The sequence below is a fragment of the Scyliorhinus canicula genome, chromosome 13 (assembly GCF_902713615.1).
Source record: "Scyliorhinus canicula chromosome 13, sScyCan1.1, whole genome shotgun sequence".
Taxonomy (NCBI): Eukaryota; Metazoa; Chordata; class Chondrichthyes; order Carcharhiniformes; family Scyliorhinidae; genus Scyliorhinus; species Scyliorhinus canicula.
Window position 1 is genome coordinate 44,079,758 of NC_052158.1, and position 19,247 is coordinate 44,099,004.

Sequence of the window (19,247 nt, forward strand, 5' to 3'; positions counted from 1 at the left end):
TGCAGTGTTCCTGCTGGTAAAATAGTGTGTATGACAGTCAAGTGAGGAAAAAAAAAGGACTCTGATCAAAATCATGTTTTTTTTCCTTGTTTTTCAGAATGACTGCACTGTATTACACCAGAAAGGATAGACACCACAGATAGATCCTGACCATCACCCAAAGAACCACTGCACAACTGTGGGAAGACATCCAGTCCCTTCTCAGCATTGCTCAACACAGAGAAGGTTGGGCTGTGAAACCATCATCTGGAAATCGGTTGGTTCAGGGACGCATTGACATATCATCAGATCTGAAATTGGTCAGTGGTGTGGAATCTTTCTTCAGAACCAACCTTTCTGAAGGTTCAGCTGTGGGTGAGCAGTCAGGGTGAAGCTGGGAAGAAGTGTGAGTGAGCTCCAAGTGTAGTGAGAGCTTCAATCGTTCATTAAGCCTCATGAACCACTGACTCATTCCTACAGGAGAGGCTATTCAAGTGTGAGGTGTGTGAGGAGGATTCCACCGGTTCATAGGATCTCCTAACAGACAAGGTGCATCAGCTTTACAACTGTTAACACATGGAAGAGAAACCATTCAAATGTGAGGTTTGTAACAAGGGCCTTGCACGATTGTCAGGCCTGGTGAATCATCGGCGCATTCACACAGGGGAGAAACCATTCACTTGCAATGTTTGTGACAAATCCTTCAGACAATTATCTAACCTGCGCATTCACCAACGCATTCACACTGGAGAAAAACCATTCACCTGCGTGGTGTGTGACAAATCATTCTCTCTGGCATCGTCCCTCCGTATCCACCAACGCATTCACACAGGGGAGAAACCGGTGAAGTGTGAGGTGTGTGACAAATCCTTCACACAGTTTTCGAGCCTCCTGGGCCATCAGGTAATCCACACAGGGTATAAACCATTCAAGTGTGAGATTTGTGATAAAGCTTTTGTGACATCTTCAAGCCTCCTGCTACACCAGAGGTTTCACACGGGGGAGAAACCATTCAGGTGTGAGCTTTGTGAGATTGCTTTCACACAATCATCCGATCTCCTGATACACAAGAGGATTCACACAGGGGAGAAACCCTTCAAGTGTGACTTGTGTGACCGAGCATTCACACGGTCAACAATGCTCTTGGAGCACCAACGCATTCACACTGGGGAGAAACCATTCACATGTGAGGTGTGTAATAAATCATTCTCACAGTCATCAAACCTCCACGTTCACCAACGCATTCACACCGGGGAGAAACAGTTCAGCTGTGAGGTGTGCAATAAGCGCTTTGCACAGTTCTGGCGTCTGGTGAATCACAGACGAATTCACACTGGGGAGAAACCATTCACCTGCTCACTTTGCACCAAATCATTCTCACTGTTACAGAACCTCCGGATACACCAACGTATTCACACTGGAGAGAAACCACACACATGTGAGGTGTGTGACAGATCATTCTCACAGTCATCATCGCTCCGTGCACACCAACGCATTCACACAGGAGAGAAACCGTTCACGTGTGAGGTGTGTGGCAAATCATTCTCGCGCTTGTGTCACTTTCGTGTACACCAACACATTCACACTGGGGAGAAACCATTCAAGTGTGAGGTGTGTGACAAAGCCTTCAGAAGCTCATCAAACCTTCTGGTCCACCAGAGGATTCATAAAGGGGAGTAACCCTTCACCTATGAAATTTACCTTTTTGGTTCTCCTGAAGTAGTCAAACCTTCTGGGAATCGAGAAGATTCACACTGGAAAGAAATTCTTCCAGTGTGATGATTGTAACAGGGATTTCATCCAATCCTCCAAAATCCTTAAGGACCAGATTCACACTGTTGAGAAACCATTCAAGTGTGAGGTGTTTGAGAAGACTTTCACGCAGACAGTGTACCTCCTGGTCCATCAACACACTAACAGAGGGAAGAAACCTTATCGATGTGAATTCTGTAACAAAGCGAAACTCTTCCACTCTTGCCAAGCACCAACATCTCCACACAGACTTGGAGCCGGCTCACCAGATTTCCTTCCACAGACTTGTCTGTGTTGATTACCCTCCAGTGCTCACAGGGGGAAGCTATCATCCGAAAGCACTGTCTCTGTCACAGCAGAGTCGGTCTCCAACCTGCCCACCATCAGTCCAACCATTTCAAGAAGGTCAATTTAACCGTTGGCCAGATCACCAAACATCACCGAAGATGACATCAATATATATATATATATATATATATATAGAAGTTGCTTATGCTCAGGTGTTACTGAGAATTTCCTCATCCACAGAGTAAAGGTAACTTTGAGAAAAAGGGTGTCAAAAGTGTTTATGATGGTGTAGTTAAACCAGATTGCTAGCTACAGAAGCATTGAAACATTGAACGGAGGAGGGTCTAAGGCCAGAGATTTGAAATGTTGCCCAATTCACCTGGGGGGGGGGGGGGGGGGGGGGGGGGAGTGTTTATTCGGAATGGAAAGTAATTTGTTCATAGACCCACGTGACCTCTCTATAACCGTTGAAAGGTTTGTGAGATGGAAACTAGATCTATCCAGTGTCACTAAAGTTCGGTGTCATTTCTGACCATCGGATTTGGGAGCCAGACTAAAGATGCGAGAAATATGAGAATGACTACAGCGAGGGTAGGTCCGATCAAGGACAGTAGCGGGAGATTGTGTAATGAGTCTGAAGAGTTAGGAGAGGTCTTGAACAAGTACTTTTCTTCAGTATTTACAAACGAGAGGGGCCATATTGTTGGAGAGGACAGTGTGAAACAGACTGGTAAGCTCGAGGAGATACTTGTTAGGAAAAATGTGTTGGGCGTTTTGAAAAACTTGAGGATAGACAAGTCCCCCGGGCCTGACGGGATATATCCAAGGATTCTATGGGAAGCAAGAAATGAAATTGCAAAGCTGTTGGCAATGATCTTTTCGTCCTCACTGTCAACAGGGGTGATACCAGGGAATTGGAGAGTGGTGAATGTCGTGCCCCTGTTCAAAAAAGGGAATAGGGATAACCCTGGGAATTACAGGCCAGTTAGTCTTACTTTGGTGGTAGGCAAAGTAATGGAAAGGGTACTGAGGGATAGGATTTCTGAGCATCTGGAAAGACACTGCTTGATTAGGGATAGTCAGCACGGATTTGTGAGAGGTAGGTCCTGCCTTACAAGTCTTATTGACTTCTTTGAAGAGGTGACCCAGCATGTGGATGAAGGTAAAGCAGTGAATGTAGTGTACATGGATTTTAGTAAGGCATTTGATAAGGTTCCCCATGGTAGGCTTATGCAGAAAGTAAGGAGGCATGGAATAGTGGGAAATTTGGCCAGTTGGATAACGAACTAGCTAACCGACAGAAGTCAGAGAGTGGTGGTGAATGGCAAATATTCAGCCTGGAGCCCAGTTACCAGTGGCGTACCGCAGGAATCAGTTCTGGGTCCTCTGCAGTTTGTGATTTTCACAAGTGTGAGGTTGTCCATTTTGGAAGGACAAATATGAATGTGGAATACAGGGTTAACGGTAGGGTTCTTGGCAATGTAGAGGAGCAGAGAGATCTTGGGTTCTATGTTCATAGATCTTTGAAAGTTGCCACTCAAGTGGATAGAGCTGTGAAGAAGGCCCATGGTGTGCTAGCATTCATTAGCAGAGGGATTGAATTTAAGAGCTGTGAGGTGATGATGCAGCTGTACAAAACCTTGGTCAGGCCACATTTGGAGTACTGTGTGCAGTTCTGGTCACCTCATTTAGGAAGGATGTGGAAGCTTTGGGAAAGGTGCAAAGGAGATTTACCAGGATGTTGCCTGGAATGGAGAGTAGGTCTTACAAGGAAAGGTTGAGGGTGCTAGGCCTTTTCTCATTAGAATGGAGAAGGATGAGGGGCGACTTGATAGAGGTTTATAAGATGATCAGGGGAATAGATAGACAGTCAGAGACAATTACCAGGGGACATAAATTTAAGGTAAATGGTGGAAGATATAGGGGGGATGTCAGAGGTAGGTTCTTTACCCAGAGAGTAGTGGGGGCATGGAATGCACTGCCTGTGGAAGTAGTTGAGTCGGAAACGTTAGGGACCTTCAAGCGGCTATTGGATAGATACATGGATTAGGGTAGAATAATGGAGTGTAGATTAATTTGTTCTTAAGGTCAGCACGGTAGCATTGTGGATAGCACAATTGCTTCACAGCTCCAGGGTCCCAGGTTCTATTTCGGCTTGGGCCACTGTCTGTGTGGAGTCTTCACATCCTCCCCTTGTGTGCGTGGGTTTCCTCCCACAGTCCAAAGATGTGCAGGTTGGGTGGATTGGCCATGATAAATTGCCCTTAGTGTCCAAAATTCTATGATTAAGCTAGGACAAAAGTTTGGCACAACATCGTGGGCCGAAGGGCCTGTTCTGCGTATTTCTCTATGAAAGCACCGGGATTTTAAAGAAGCTTCTGTCTGTAATATTCTGAGAGTCCCCTGGTATAAGTGTCTGTGTGTGTGTTAGTAAAGTGAGCCAGTGCTCAGAGTGGGTATGGAGGAAAATCAGACCCCTGCTCTAGTTGGTGATGTGAATTATAGACAGATCCTCTTCAGGTGACGGGCGTTTGACTCATACCATGGGTAACGTGTGTACTCTCCTCTCTGGGCGGGCTACTATCCTGAGATGTGAGGGTGTGGGGTGAGTCTCTCCAGATCAAAGTTCCCTCATATCTCAATGTAATAACAGTGTGATATGTTCACCTCACACTCTTCCAGGATTCATCGCATATTCTGGGAAAAATCTTGAGTCATTTTCAAATGCTTTGTTAGTTTGGTTGACTCGAAGTTTGGTGTCAGTTGAATATTGTGTTGTTTGTCTGCTGTTTTAATCAATATTCTGTATAGATTTATAACTCACAATAAATTATGGCAGCCAATGTGAGAATCCTGTTAGGGACTGTCAACGTTTGTGGACAAATCCGAACACCCATGACAAACAAACAGAACTATAACTTACAATTTCACATTTTAAACAAAAAAAAATTCTTCATATTTAATAAACAAATGAAGCAAACTATAACATCTTAACACTATTGTTTATCATTATACATGCTATGAGCTCTGTTCCACTTTTCAATTACCCCACCACCCCAAGGGTTCTATTGTACATGGCAAGAATCTTGAAGGTTCATTCACATCTTTGGGGACCAAATCTGGGGAATGCTACATCCCCCTGGAATTCAGTTTAATTCTTCATTTTCTAGCTACTGTTCCATTATCTTTCTGGCCAACCTAATAATACCTCATGCCGGTGGACGCCACAGCTCCTCATTTGGCTTGTCGGCAGAGAGAGCTTCCCCTGAGGTGAGTGTGTGTGTGTTAGTAAAGTGAGCCAGTTCTCAGGAGTGGTTGTTGGGTTGAATCAACCCCTGCTTCAGGTGGTAATGTGAATTATAGACAGATCCTCTTCAGGTGACGTGTGTTTGGCCAATACCATGGGTAATATTTGTACTCTCCTGTCTGGGAGGACAACTACCATGAGTATGGTGAGGGAATGGGGTGAGTCTCAACAGACTTGAGTAACTTCAGTCCATCATACCTCGATGTAATAACAGTGTGATATGTTCACCTGACACTCATCCAAGATTAATTTCATGCTGAAGGTAAGTTATTGTGTCATTTTAAAGTACTATCATACAAAATAGAAGTAGTCCATTCAGTCTTTCGAGCAAACTCAGCTGACTGCTTTCTGTCACAAGGCTCTGGGAGGACAACTTTATATGGGTGGCATGGTAGCACAGTGGTTATCACTGTTGCTTCACAACGCCAAGGACTCGGGGTTAATTCCCGGCTTGGGTCACTGTCTGTGCGGAGTCTGCACGTTCTCCCAGTGTCTGCGTGGGTTTCCTCCGGGTGCTCCGGTTTCCTCGCACAAGTCCCGAAAGACGTGCTTACCAGATGAATTGGACATTCTGAATTCTCCGTCAATGTCCCGAACAGGTGCTGGAGTGTGGCGACTAGGGGATTTCCACAGTAACTTCACTGTAGTGTTAATGTAAGCCTACTTGTGACACTAATAATGTTTTAAAAATAAATTTAGAATATCTAATTCTTTTCTTTCCCAATTAAGGGACAATTTAACGTGGACAATCCGTCTACCTTGCACATCTTTTTGGGTTATGGGGGTGAGACCCACGCAGACACAGGGAGACTGTGCAAACTCCACACGGACAGTGACCCGGAGCCGGGATTGAAACCAGGTCCTCGGAGCTGTGAGGCAGAAGTGCTAACCACTGCGCCACCATTCCGCCCTTCCTTGTGACAATAATAAAGATTGTTATATTTCTTAGTCTAACTTCAAACTAGGCAAATCTTCCAGCAGCTTTTCACCATAAAATCCAAAGTCATCGGTTTCAAATTCCACATTCCTATCTTCCCCGATAACCTTTGATTTCCTCACTTAAGAAGAATCTCGCCAGTTCTTCTATTAAAGTATACAATGACTCCACATCCAGTGCCTTCAGAGGCAGAGTTACATGACGCACAACTGAGAGAGAAAAAAAATTATAAATGCCACCGTAAAAAGTCAAACCCTAATTTTAAAACAGTGCCTCCTAGTTCTGGACTCACCCACAAGTTGAAAAATCCTTTCCAGGTCCACCTTGTCAGGACCATTCAGGATGTTTTGTCACTTTGTTTGTTTTAATGTTTATGATAAGGTGATTAACGTGTTCTAATTTGTCTGCTGTTTTACCAATTTTCTGTATAGATATATAACTCACAATAAATTCAGTTTTTTGCAGAAGCAACCGGATTTGTCAGCCTGATGTGTTCGCATTCACTGAAACACCCAGGAGCCCACAGTAAAAATCCTGTACACAATATATTGATTAATGTCACTGTGGATTGATACATGTTGTATTTATAATTTTCAGTTCACAGGAAACATGTTTCCCTCAAGAAAATGCTTGAATTTATATATCAATTTTCAAGAACACAAGGCACCTGAAAGCAATTTACAGCCAATGAAATGCATTTTGAAGTGTAGCCAGTGTTGTAATATAAGAAGCTTAGTAGCTAATTTGCACACAGAGTGACAATCCTGTCAGGGACCTTCACTGTTTGACGAGAAATCCAAATATCCCATGATCAGCCAACAGAACCACCTCATAAGATTTCATGTTTTTACACAAAATTTTATTGTATATAAAAGAATTAAACAAAGTGAGCACCATTAACTTAGCACTAAAGTTAATAATTACTTGTGCTATGAATTCAGTTCTACTTCTTCTACTTCTTACTCCCCCCCCCCCACCCCCCCCCCCACCTGAGAATTTCCCGATACCTCAAGTATCTTCAAAGTTTATTCACCTCTTTAGGGATCATGCCAAGGGTATGCCATAGACCTCTGTGTTTGAACTATTCTCCATTAGCTTTACAGCTGAGCGACAGTTCAACATTTCTTTAATGCCTCACAACTTTGAATGCTCTTGTTTATTTGGCTGGCAGATGCCGCACAGCTTCCAAGCTAACTCTACTGAGTGCTTTCTGCCAAAAGACACTATGAGAACCACTGCCGTATTCTTCCTCTAGCTTCAAACTCTTAGACCTGATGTTCCCTCATAGCATCCAAACTGAGCTTGACTTCCAGCCACATTCCATGCGATGAATGATAAAATTAGTATTTTCTGCCTAACGTGCGTGCCTGATGACCATCACCGTTGTTTCTCTCAATCCAGTGAGACGCAGTCTTTGTCAAAGCTAAACTGCAATTGCTTTTTGTGAGCAAAGAGCTAAATTGACCAGAAAAAAACTTCTTCCCAACCCTTTAATTACGTAGCCTGCATAATAACTTAGCATCACTGGATGTGATTGTCCTCTCTCTAGACTCACTGGGTTGATGAAGAAATCCCCACATTTACTGAGCTGGAAACTACGGACATAATTTCAATCTTTTATTGAGATAAGGGCTGACCTTTTGGCTCCATTACAAACTTAAACATGACCCTCTGTTGTTTATTGCTTTCACAACTCAACCCTGATCCTGCAAAATAAACAAGGGTTTGCTTTTTACTGTAATGACCTCCAAGCTTGAATTGCATTTACATGAGTTATTACCAGTTTCTCAAACAAGCGACCTAATTTATACACAATGACAATTTAAATTCCTAAAACTAAAAGTTATATATAATACATATAAATTATGAACTAGATTTTCACAACAGCAGGTTTCCACAAACAGCAATGTGATAATGACTGAATAACCTGTTTTTGAGATGTTGATTGTAGAATACATACTGGCCAAGACATCAGGAATAACTTTCTTGCTCTTCTACGATGTAGTATTATGGTATCCTTTAATGACTGACTTCAGGAAGATTATTCAATCAACATGGATTAAAGTTGATGCCAAGACCACATTAAAAATTCCTACGGTTCTGTGCTCCCTGTACAAAAGACCCCACCCCGCCCAGCTCACTTATCACTGTCTATGGAATAGAAATGTGTTGTAAAATGAGTGAAGAAATTATCCTGTTTACACACTGCACTGATCATGAAATCAATCACGTCATAATGTTTAAATAAAACTGCTTCAATTGGTTGCCACAATTTAAAAAATATTTGCTTTAGTAATATTCTTTGTTTTATCGGGGTAATCTGGCAGTAATTGAAAGGATCAGGAATTTCAGATGGAGGTTTTGTCAAAAGTAAATTGAAAGTGTGAAATTTTAAACACTGAAACATCATCCAGGAAGCTGGGACCAGCCACAGAAATGACCACGGATCCAGATGGGAATGAGAGTGGTGAGTTTCTGCCAATTGTGGCTGTTTAAGGGGGCTTTTCAAATTATACTCAGGGTTTTTGGGCATTCAGACACCAACAATCAGTCATAGTCATGACCCTAGTCTACAGGATGTGTCCAGCAATTATTTCAGCAAACTACAGGACATTATTAACTTAACAATATTGTATGAAGTGTCTGCTTTGTTTTTCATTTATGATAGATTAAAATGGTGAACTTTTTCCCTATCCCTCTCGTCTTTATACAATGGAAAACCCCCGGGGAAAAGGAGAGAGAGAGGTCGAAACAATAGAACAGAGGCAAGAGGAGAGAATTAAGAGGAGAGAGAGAAGTAAAGACTGTAGAACATAGGCAAGAGGAGAACAAGAGAGAGTTGAGGAGAGGTAGCAAAAAGGAAGAGGTGAAAAGATGGTGGAGATGTCAGGAGTGGGAGATATAGAGATAAGAGTGAAAGAGAAGGAAAATGAAGGGATGAGTAGAGACACAAATGAGGTCAGAGAGGCAGGAAAGAGAAGGATGGTAGTGAGGAGAGGAAGGAGAAATAGCAGCTGCGAAGGGAAGAGTAACTTACACCCTCTCTCCTGTGTTTCTAACCCTGTCACCCTCCACTCTCTTCTGACCCATAAGCTGTCAGTTGCACGGAGATGTCTGCAGTTGTAAAGATCAATCTGGTCTTTAAAGTTAGCTAACATGTGTTGAATGTTTTCACACTGACCAGCTCTCCAATTCTCAGCTCTTTCAACAAATTAGCAGCTTTATCAAAGTAAATTAGTCCTTTTGACATTTTCATTTGACCTTGTCACTCACTTCTGTTACTACTTCTGGTCTCAGTAATTCTTTTAGCTGTTGGAGGAGTAGTCTGGGTGCAGCGTGACATTAGTCACTGAAATGGACAGCTTTCCAGACTTTCGATAGGTGTGTTTCTACACTCTCACACTGCCTTGTACACATCTGTGCTGGATCTAGTCAATTTTTTGATTATCTCTTTAGAATTTTCACAACTGCCTCAGCCTTTGCACTTGACTAGGGATAGTGTAGAGATGATGTATTGTGCTGAATTTCCCAATCATTTATCAAATGTCTGAATTCTTCACTCTTGAATTGAGGGCCACTGTCACTCATCACAATGTCAGGAATGCCATGACGACTCAAGTGTGCTTTCAGGCATTCTACAATCTCACTGGCAATCATTGACGTCAGCGGGTTTAACTTCCAGCTGTCGACTGTGATGAGATCATCAGTTCCAGTGAGAGTAAAGAGGTCTACTCCATGTTTCATCAATGGTGTGCCTGGGATGTCAGGAGTCATGAGCAGCTCTTTATCTTTCTTAGCTTTATGTTCATCACAAATACTGCCTGGATGATGTGGTCCTTAATCTCATTGCTCATGTTTGACCAGTAGAGCTCTTCTGTCTCCTTCCTTAGACTGTACTCGATTCATTGATAGTTTGTATGGATGTACTTCATCTTTTTTCTCATCTCTTTAGGGATAATAACCCTCGTCTTTTTGTACAAGTTGCCATCTTGGGTGATCACTTTATCTCTGACTTCCCAGCACTCTTACAGCAACAGGCACGTCCTTGATGGTTTCAGGACATCCTTTCATCACAACGTCCTGTAACATTTGAAGAGTTGTATCTTGTTGTAGAGTTTGTTTGATCTGAGCAAGATACTTGTATGTCAGATCCATTGTCTATGCTGGGTTGATGATTCCAGAACAAGTCGTGCTGTTGCTTCTTGTTGAATCTGGAAGATTTCACACTCTGTACTAGATTCATCAACTTCCTTCAAAGAGAGTGCAGCATGTCGACGATGCACATTTGTTTCCTTGCTTGTCCTTCACTTCAAATGATATTTCTGCAAATGAAGTAACATCATAAGGGAAGGCAGTGCAAAGTAAATTGTCACTAGACTAATAATCCAGAGACCCAGGGTAATGCTTTGAGGACCTGGGTTCAAATCCCACCATGGCAGGTGGTGAATTTTAAGTTCAATAAATCTGGAATTAAAAGTCTAGCGATATCCATAAAACCATTGTTGTCGTAAAAACCCATCTGCTTCACTAACTCCTTTAGGGAATGAAATCTGTCATCCTTACCTGGTCTGGCCTACATGTGACTCCAGACTGTGGAGTGGATGTGGTTGACTCTTAAATGTCCGCACGGATGGGCAATAAATGCTGACCCAGCCAGCGACGCCCACATCCCAGGATACAAATAAAGAAAAAAAAAACCTTTGTAAACACTTTGGAGCAGATAGAAGTGGTTTGAGAAAGCTACTTTCACTTTTTCTCTCCCAAACAGGTACTGATTGAAATGCTCACCAGCAAAGACAATATCCAGGCATTCTTTCTCAATCTCTACATAGCACTGTTCAGTTTGTGTTAATGCTCTGAATACAAACACAACTGGTTGTTCTTGCTGCATGAGGGTTGCTCCAAGTCCTGTTTCACTGGCATCTCATTGCAGCGTGACTTCATCATTGACATCATAATACCTCAGCACTGGCATCACTACTGGAATGATGTGAGTGAAAGCTGTCTGTTCTGTACCCCAACACCACTGAACATCCTTTGCACTGAGCTTGCTTTGAGGTTTGCACACTGACAACAAATTTGCTTGAATTTGGTTTCAGTAGTCTGTGTGTGGGTTCATTGATATTCCAGGACACACAAAAATTGTGTCAAAGCTTTATTGCAGAACTCTCGTTGATAGAGTTTCATGTGTGAGTGTGTTGATGGAGTCAGAGATACACTGACTGTGCCAATGTTTTGTCACACACATTACACCTGAATGGTTTCCCATCAGCGGGGATCTGCTGGTGCTTCAGGCAATTAGAGGAGTGGGTGGAAGTCTTGTCACAAACATTGCACCTGAAGAGTTTCTCTCCGATGTGAATACACTGGTGGTCCAGGGTGTTAAAAATGCCAGAAAAACTTCATCGCAAACCTTACACTTGAAGGGTTACTCCACTGTATGAGCCATCTGATGGAGCTGGAGTTTTGATGACTGTGAGAATGATTTTTTGCACATGACACATGGGAATGGTTTCTCCCCTGTATGAATCCGCTGATGCTGCAGGAGGCTGGATGACTGTGAGAATGATTTGTCACACACCTCACACTTGAACGGTTTCTCTCCTGTGTGGACGCGCTGGTGTACGCGGAGGTTCTCTGATCTGGCAAATGATTTATCACAAATGCCACATGTGAATGGTTTCTCCCCTGTGTGAACGCGTTGGTGTTTACGAAGATCAGATGATGACGAAAATGTTTTGTTGCAGACTTCACACTTGAATGGTTTCTCTCCTGTGTGAACGCGTTGGTGTGAACGAAGTACTGATGACGATGAGAATGATTTACCACACACCTCACACGTGAATGGTTTCTCCCCAGTGTGAATCCTATGATGGTATAGGAGGCTGGATAACTGTGAGAATGATTTGTCACACACTTCACATGTGAATGGTTTCTCCCCTGTGTGAATGCGTTGGTGTGAGCGAAGTACTGATGATGATGAGAATGATTTGTTGCACACCTCGCATGTGAATGGTTTCTCTCCTGTGTGACTCCTCTGATGCAGCAGGAGGCTCGATGACTGTGAGAATGATTTGTCACACACCTCACAATTGAATGCTTTCTCTCCTGTGTGGACACGCTGGTGTTCACGGAGGTTGTCTGATCTGGCAAATGATTTGTCACACACAACGCATGTGAATGGTTTCTCTCCTGTGTGAATGAATTGGTGAGAGCGAAGTACTGATGACTGCAAGAATGATTTGTCACACACCTCGCACTTGAAGGGTTTCTCCCCTGTGTGAATCCTCTGATGTTTCAGGAGACGTGATGACTCTGAGAACGATTTGTCACACACGTCACACCTAAATGGTTTCTCCCCTGTGTGAATCCTCAGATGGTGCAGGAGGTGCCATGACTGTGAGAATGATTTGTCACACACCTCACACTTGAAGGGTTTCTCTCCTGTGTGGACACGCTGGTGCAAGCGGAGGTTTCCTGATCTGGCAAATGATTTGTCACATACGACACATATGAATGGTTTCTCCCCTGTGTGAATGCGTTGGTGGTTGCGGAGATCGGATGACTGTGAGAATGATTTGTCACACACCTCACATTTGAATGGTTTCTCTCCTGTGTGGACACGCTGGTGTACGCGGAGGTTCTGTGCTATGGCAAATGATTTGTCACACACAATACATGTGAATGGTTTCTCCCCTGTATGAATGCGTCGGTGTTTGCAGAGATCTGATGACTGTGAGAATGATTTATCACACACCTCACACCTGAATGATTTCTCCCCTGTGTGAATCCTCTGATGGTGCAGCAGGCGTGTTGATTGCGAGAATGATTTGTTACACATCTCACACCTGAATGGTTTATCTTCCATGTCTTGCTGTTGTTTTAAGAGTAGGGAAATTGATGCAATTGTGTGGTAGGAGCTTTTTTGAATCTGTGGAGCCCTCCACACACACAAACGCCTCTCACCTGAAAGAATAAGTCAGTGATTCATGAGGTTCGATGAATAATTAACGGTCTCACCACAGTTGAAGCCCACTTACACTTCCTCCCAACCTCACCCTGACTGATCGCCCACAGCCGAACCTTCAGAAAGATTGGTTCTGATGGAAGGTTCCACACCACTGACCAGTTTCAGATCTGATGATATTGTCAAAGCTCCCTGACCCAACCGATTTCCAGATGATGGTTTCTGTGGTGGCCCAACTTTCTCTGTGTTGAGCAATGCTGTGAAGGGACTGGATGTCTTCTCACAGTTGTGCAGTTGTTCCTTGGGTGATGGTCAGGATCTATCTGCGGTATCTAACCTCGCTGTATTCTCTGGTGTAGGACGGTGCAATCCTTCTGTAAAACAGGAAATGGAAATATTATTTTCTCCAACTCCCTCTCCTTTGCTGACGGAGCTGACTCCTCAGTTAGAGACTGTTCCACAGTGAGTGCCAGTCTGCTATTCCCCGGTGTGGGAGATCAGATAAAAGTCCTTTCTTTTTCCTCACTTGATTGTCACACATCTCCTGTTTTCAGCAGAGACACGGGAGCAGATAACCTGGCTATTTTCTTTCCTCCACCTAGTCCTCATTTTTCCGGCAATGTGAAGCAATGGAAAAGACAGTCAGAGTGTAAAACTGGCTATCAATTCACTATGAGGTTGAGTCATGCTGATGAAGACCAGTTTTACCCACCGAGTTATGAGTTTAATTTTTAAAAACTCAGGAGAAATGTTAATTCAATTGAGGTTTTGAAATTTCTCCCCTTGCTTTCCAAAATTATTTGAAGGAAACATATTGGTCGGGAAGTGCTGGAAGCTGAGGAATGTATTTCTTCAGCGTAGCTGACTGAAGGGTTCTGATTCATCCTGGGAAATTAGATACACTGCACTCACTCAGACTGCACATCCCAAATTCAGCTCACTCTCTGGGCTAAACTATCAAATCCAAGTCCAGGCTTCTGGGAAAGGCGAAGGCCTTCAGGTAAAATCTTGAAAGACATTAAAATGCATTTCATCAAATGTGTCTCTGCCCCTCCCAGATAATTACACTTCACCTTCTCATATTCAGTAACGACCCATCAACAAAATGCTTGTAAATCAAAAAGGGAAATGCTTTCAATAAACTCACAATATCCAACACGAAACCAATCAAACACGTCGCCCTCTGATTGACAGCTGTTACAGCCAATCGAAGTCCGAGGAAATGATCGTCTTCCCCACAATGGACAAGGCAATTATTCAGCGCAGCCAATCACATATGAAGGGGCAGGACGTCATGTCTTCCGTGCTCAGCCCAGTTCTGCGCAGCCGCTTTCCAGACAGAATCTCACCCGGCCGAAATTACATTACCCACGTTGCAAGTGACCCTCGGGGCTGCGCAGTGAGGAGCGGCAGTGTGGAATCAGGGAGACGGCCAGCCCGCCATGCCTGATGGGAGTTGGAGTTCTGCCGCGCGATGCGGCAGTTGGTGCCCAGCGTTCGAGAGTTGGAATGTGAGGAAGCGCGAGAGGGTGTCACAGAGGCGAGATTGAAATTGGAAGCGCGCACCTGTAAATCCCAGCCCTGGCGGCGGGAACGTGGATCACAGCTGTTTATCCCCCACGCCTTCACTCCACACGATCGTACGATCTCCTACCAGACAAGTTGCATCTGTTGTACCACCTTTAACACAAGGACTGCCTCATGCCAGAGAAACCATTCAAATGTGAGTTGTATGACCGAGCTTACACTCAGAAATCAGTGTTCCTGAATCGCCAACGTGTTGACATTGGAGAGATGCTGTTCCAGTGTGAGGTGTGTGACCAAACCTTCACCAACTTCTCAATACTCGTTTTTCACCGACAGAGCCACACTGGAGATATACCATTTGTGTGCGATATGTGCAGCAAATCCTTCTGAAAGTCAGAGAACTTCCAGAAACATGAAGATAAACCCTTCAAGTGTGTACACCACACTTTCACAAGGGTGCACAAACATACCCTCACAGGGGAGAAACCATTCATATGTGAGGTGTGTGATAAAATATTTACAGTTATTAAGCCTGATCCATCAGAGAATCCACACGGGAAAAACCCTTCCAAGTGTGAGGTTTGTGACAACGCTTTCTGGACATCTTTTTTTTTAATAAACAATTTTATTGAGGTAGTTTTTGGCTTTATAAACAGTTACAGACATCATCAGAAAGGAAGCAAAAAAGGCAAAAATGTGCAAACATCCACGTACTTTCAATACTTCCATCGTACCGTATTGCACAAGCCCGCTCCCCTCCCACCCGTACTACCCGCCATATTTTCCCTCCTACTCTACTCTACCCCCCCCCCACCCCACCCCTGCTGACGCTCACTCTCCCGCAAAGAAGTCAATAAATGGTTGCCACCTTCGGGTGAACCCCTGCACAGATCCCCTCAAGGCGAACTTAATTTTTTCCATCGCCAGGAAACTTGACATGTCCGCAAGCCACCACTCAGTCTTCGGGGGCTTTGAGCCCCTCCACGCCAATAATATTCGTCGCCGGGCTATCAGGGAAGCAAAGGCCAGCACATCGGCCGCTTTCTCCCCCTGGACGCCCGGGTCTTCCGAAACCCCAAAAATTGCCACCCCTGGACTCATCACCACCCTTGTTTTTAGCACCTGGGACATGACCCCCGCAAATCCCTCCCAGTACCCCCTCAGCTCAGGGCATGCCCAAAACATGTGCACATGGTTCGCTGGTCCTCCCGCGCACCTAGCGCATTTGTCCTCTATCCCGAAAAATTTGCTCATCCGAGCCACCGTCATATGGGCCCGGTGAACGACCTTAATTGGATCAGCCCGAGCCTAGCACATGTCGCGGTCGAGTTTACCCTACTCAGGGCCTCTGCCCACAGCCCATCCTCCATTTCCCCGCCTAGCTCCTCCTCCCATTTAAGTTTCAGTTCCTCTGTCTGGGACCCTTCCTCCCTCATGAGCACCTTATAAATACCCGAGACTCTGCCCTCCCCTTCGTCCCTCCCAGAGACTATTCTGTCTAGGATCCCCATTGGCGGGAGGCGCGGGAAAGATGGGACCTGTCTATGAACAAAGTCCCGCAACTGTAGGTATCTAAAATCATTTCCCCTTACCAACCCAAATTTCTCCTCCAAGCTCCTCAAACTCGCGAAGCTCCCTTCCAGGAACATATCACCCACCCTTCCCGCCCCTGCTCGCCGCCATACTCGGAACCCCCCATCCATACTGCCGGGGGCAAACCGATGGTTGTCGCAGATTGGCGCCCAGACAAACGCCCCCATCTCCCCCACATGCCTCCTCCACTGGCCCCATATCCGCAGGGTCGCCACCACTACTGGGCTGGTGGTGTACTTGGCCGGCGGCAGCGGTAGAGGAGCCGTGACCAGGGCTTCCAAACTGGAGCCCCTGCACGAAGCCGCCTCCACCCGCTCCCAAATAGACCCCGTACCCACCATCCACTTCCTTATCATAGCGATGTTGGCCGCCCAGTAATAATTGACCAGACTCGGCAACGCCAGCCCCCCCTCGCTGCGGTTCCTCTCCAACATCGCCTTCTTCACCCGCGGAGACTTTCCCGCCCAGACAAAGCTCATGATCAGCCCATTAACTCTTTTGAAGAAGGACTGTGGGATAAAGATCGGGAGGCACTGAAAAATAAACAAAAATCGAGGGAGGATTGTCATCTTTACAGTCTGCACCCTCCCTGCCAGCGACAGCGGGAGTGCATCCCATCTCCGAAACTCTCCCTTCATTTGCTCCACCACCCTGGGCAAATTTAACTTATGCAGCCTGCCCCAGTCTCGTGCCACCTGGATTCCCAAATACCGGAAATTTTCCTCAACTAACCTAAACGGTAGCCCTCTCAATCTGTTCTCCTGGCCCCTTGCCTGTACCACAAACATTTCACTCTTGACCGTATTTAATTTGTATCCTGAGAACTGGCCGAACTCCCTCAGCATTCCCAGTATAGTTCCCATCCCGGCCACTGGGTCCGACACGTACAGGAGCAGGTCGTCTGCATAAAGAGAAACCCTGTGTTCAACCCCGCCCCTCACCATCCCCTTCCAACCCTCTGCGGCTCTCAGCGCAATCGCCAGCGGCTCTATGGCCAGCGCAAACAGCAGTGGGGAGAGCGGGCAGCCCTGCCTGGTCCCTCGGTACAACCTAAAGTACTCCGACACTTCTCTGTTGGTCCTGACGCTGGCCCTCGGGGCCTGATATAATAATTTGATCCAATCCACCAATCCCTCCCCGAACCCAAACCGTCCGAGCACCTCCCATAGATATTCCCACTCCACCCGGTCAAAGGCCTTCTCGGCGTCCATAGCCACCACTACCTCCACCTCTCTACCCGCCGGGGGCATCATTATCATATTGAGCAATCTCCTCAGATTGGCCGCCAGCTGCCTACCTTTCACGAACCCCGTTTGATCCTCCCCAATCACCTCCGGTACACAGTCCTCCATTCTACCCGCCAGTACCTTTGCCAGGAGCTTGGCATCTACATTAATCAGGGAGATTGGCCTGTAGGACCCGCACACCTCCGGGTCTTTACCCCGCTTTAATATCAGAGATATGGTGGCTTGTGACATCGTCGGCGGCAGGGTCCCTCTGTCCCTTGCCTCATTGAAAACCCTCGCCAAGACCGGGCCCACCAGCTCCGAGAACTTCCTATAAAACTCTACTGGGTATCCATCCGGCCCCGGGGACTTCCCCGACTGCATGGCCTTTAGGCCCCCCAATACCTCCTCTACTCTAATCGGGGCCCCCAGCTCTTCCACTCGCCCCCCCCCCCCCCAACTGTTGGGAATGTTAACCCATCCAGAAACCTTTTCATCCCCTCCGGTTCTTCTGGCGGCTCCGAAGTATACAGCTTACGATAGAAGTCCCGGAATACCCTATTCAATTCTGCCGGATCCTCCACTTTGTGCCCCCCCTCGTCCCTCACTCTACCTATTTCCCTGGCCGCCTCCCTCCTCCTAAGTTGCTGCGCTAACAGTCTGCTAGCCTTTTCCCCATACTCGTACACCACTCCCCTCGCCTTCCTAAGCTGTTCCACTGCCCTGCTCGTGGATAGTGCCCCCAGTTCCGCCTGTAGCCTCTGCCTCTCCCTGAGTAAAACCTCCCCCGGGGACTCCGCGTGCTCTTCATCTATCCGGCCCATTTCCCTGACCAATCTATCCATCTCTGCCCGGTCTGCCTTGGCTCTATGGGCCCCAATTGAAATCAGCTCCCCCCGCACTACTGCCTTTAGCGCCTCCCAAACGGTCGCCGCTGAGACCTCCCCAGTGTCATTCACCTGCAGGTAATTTTTTATACATTTCCGAAGCCTCTCGCAGATCCCCTCCTCCGACAGCAGTCCCACATCTAGCCTCCATTGCGGGCGTTGATAACTCGTTCCCCCCGAACTGCAGGTCCACCCAATGCGGGGCATGGTCTGAAATGGTAATTGCTGAGTATTCCGTGTTCTTTACCTCCCCCCTACAGTCCCTGCTTAGCACAAAGAAATCTATCCTGGAATATACTTTGTGGACGTGCGAGTAAAACGAGTAGCCCCTTCCTGTTGGCTGTCCCTCTCTCCAGGGGTCCACTGCCCCCATTTGCTCCATAAACCCTTTCAGCTCCCTTGCCATTGCTGAGAGTCTACCCGTTCTGGGACACGACCGATCCAAAGTCGGGTCAAGGACCATGTTAAAGTCCCCTCCCATTATTAGCCTGCGAGAATCCAAGTCCGGGATCTTCCCCAGCACTCTTTTAATGAAGTCCACGTCATCCCAGTTCGGGGCATATATATTCACCAGCACCACTCTTCTCCCCTCCAGCCTGCCCCGTACCATCAGGTATCTGCCCCCCCTGTCTGCGGATATGCCCTCTGCCTCAAATTGCACGCGCTTGTTGATCATGATTGCCACCCCTCTGGACTTCGAGTCCAAGTCCGAGTGGAAGACCTGGCTAATCCAGCCCTTCCTTAGCCTGGTCTGGTCTGACACTTTCAGATGTGTCTCCTGCAA

At 46.0% G+C, this 19,247-nt stretch overlaps 1 protein-coding gene and 1 pseudogene across 2 annotated transcripts in view; one reads left to right on the forward strand and one right to left on the reverse strand.

Annotated features, from left to right (window-relative positions):
- Nucleotides 1–2,386, forward strand: part of LOC119976677 (zinc finger protein 271-like) — a 60,362-nt gene extending 57,976 nt beyond the window's left edge. For both annotated transcript variants that reach the window (XM_038817366.1, XM_038817365.1), the window contains exon 2: nt 98–2,386. In XM_038817366.1, coding sequence (XP_038673294.1) covers nt 556–1,659 — 1,104 coding nt within the window. In that variant the 5' untranslated portion in view covers nt 98–555 and the 3' untranslated portion in view covers nt 1,660–2,386. The remainder of the gene's footprint in view (nt 1–97) is intronic.
- Nucleotides 2,387–7,245: 4,859 nt separating this feature from the next.
- LOC119976705 overlaps nt 7,246–19,247 on the reverse strand; it is a 72,052-nt pseudogene continuing 60,050 nt past the window's right edge.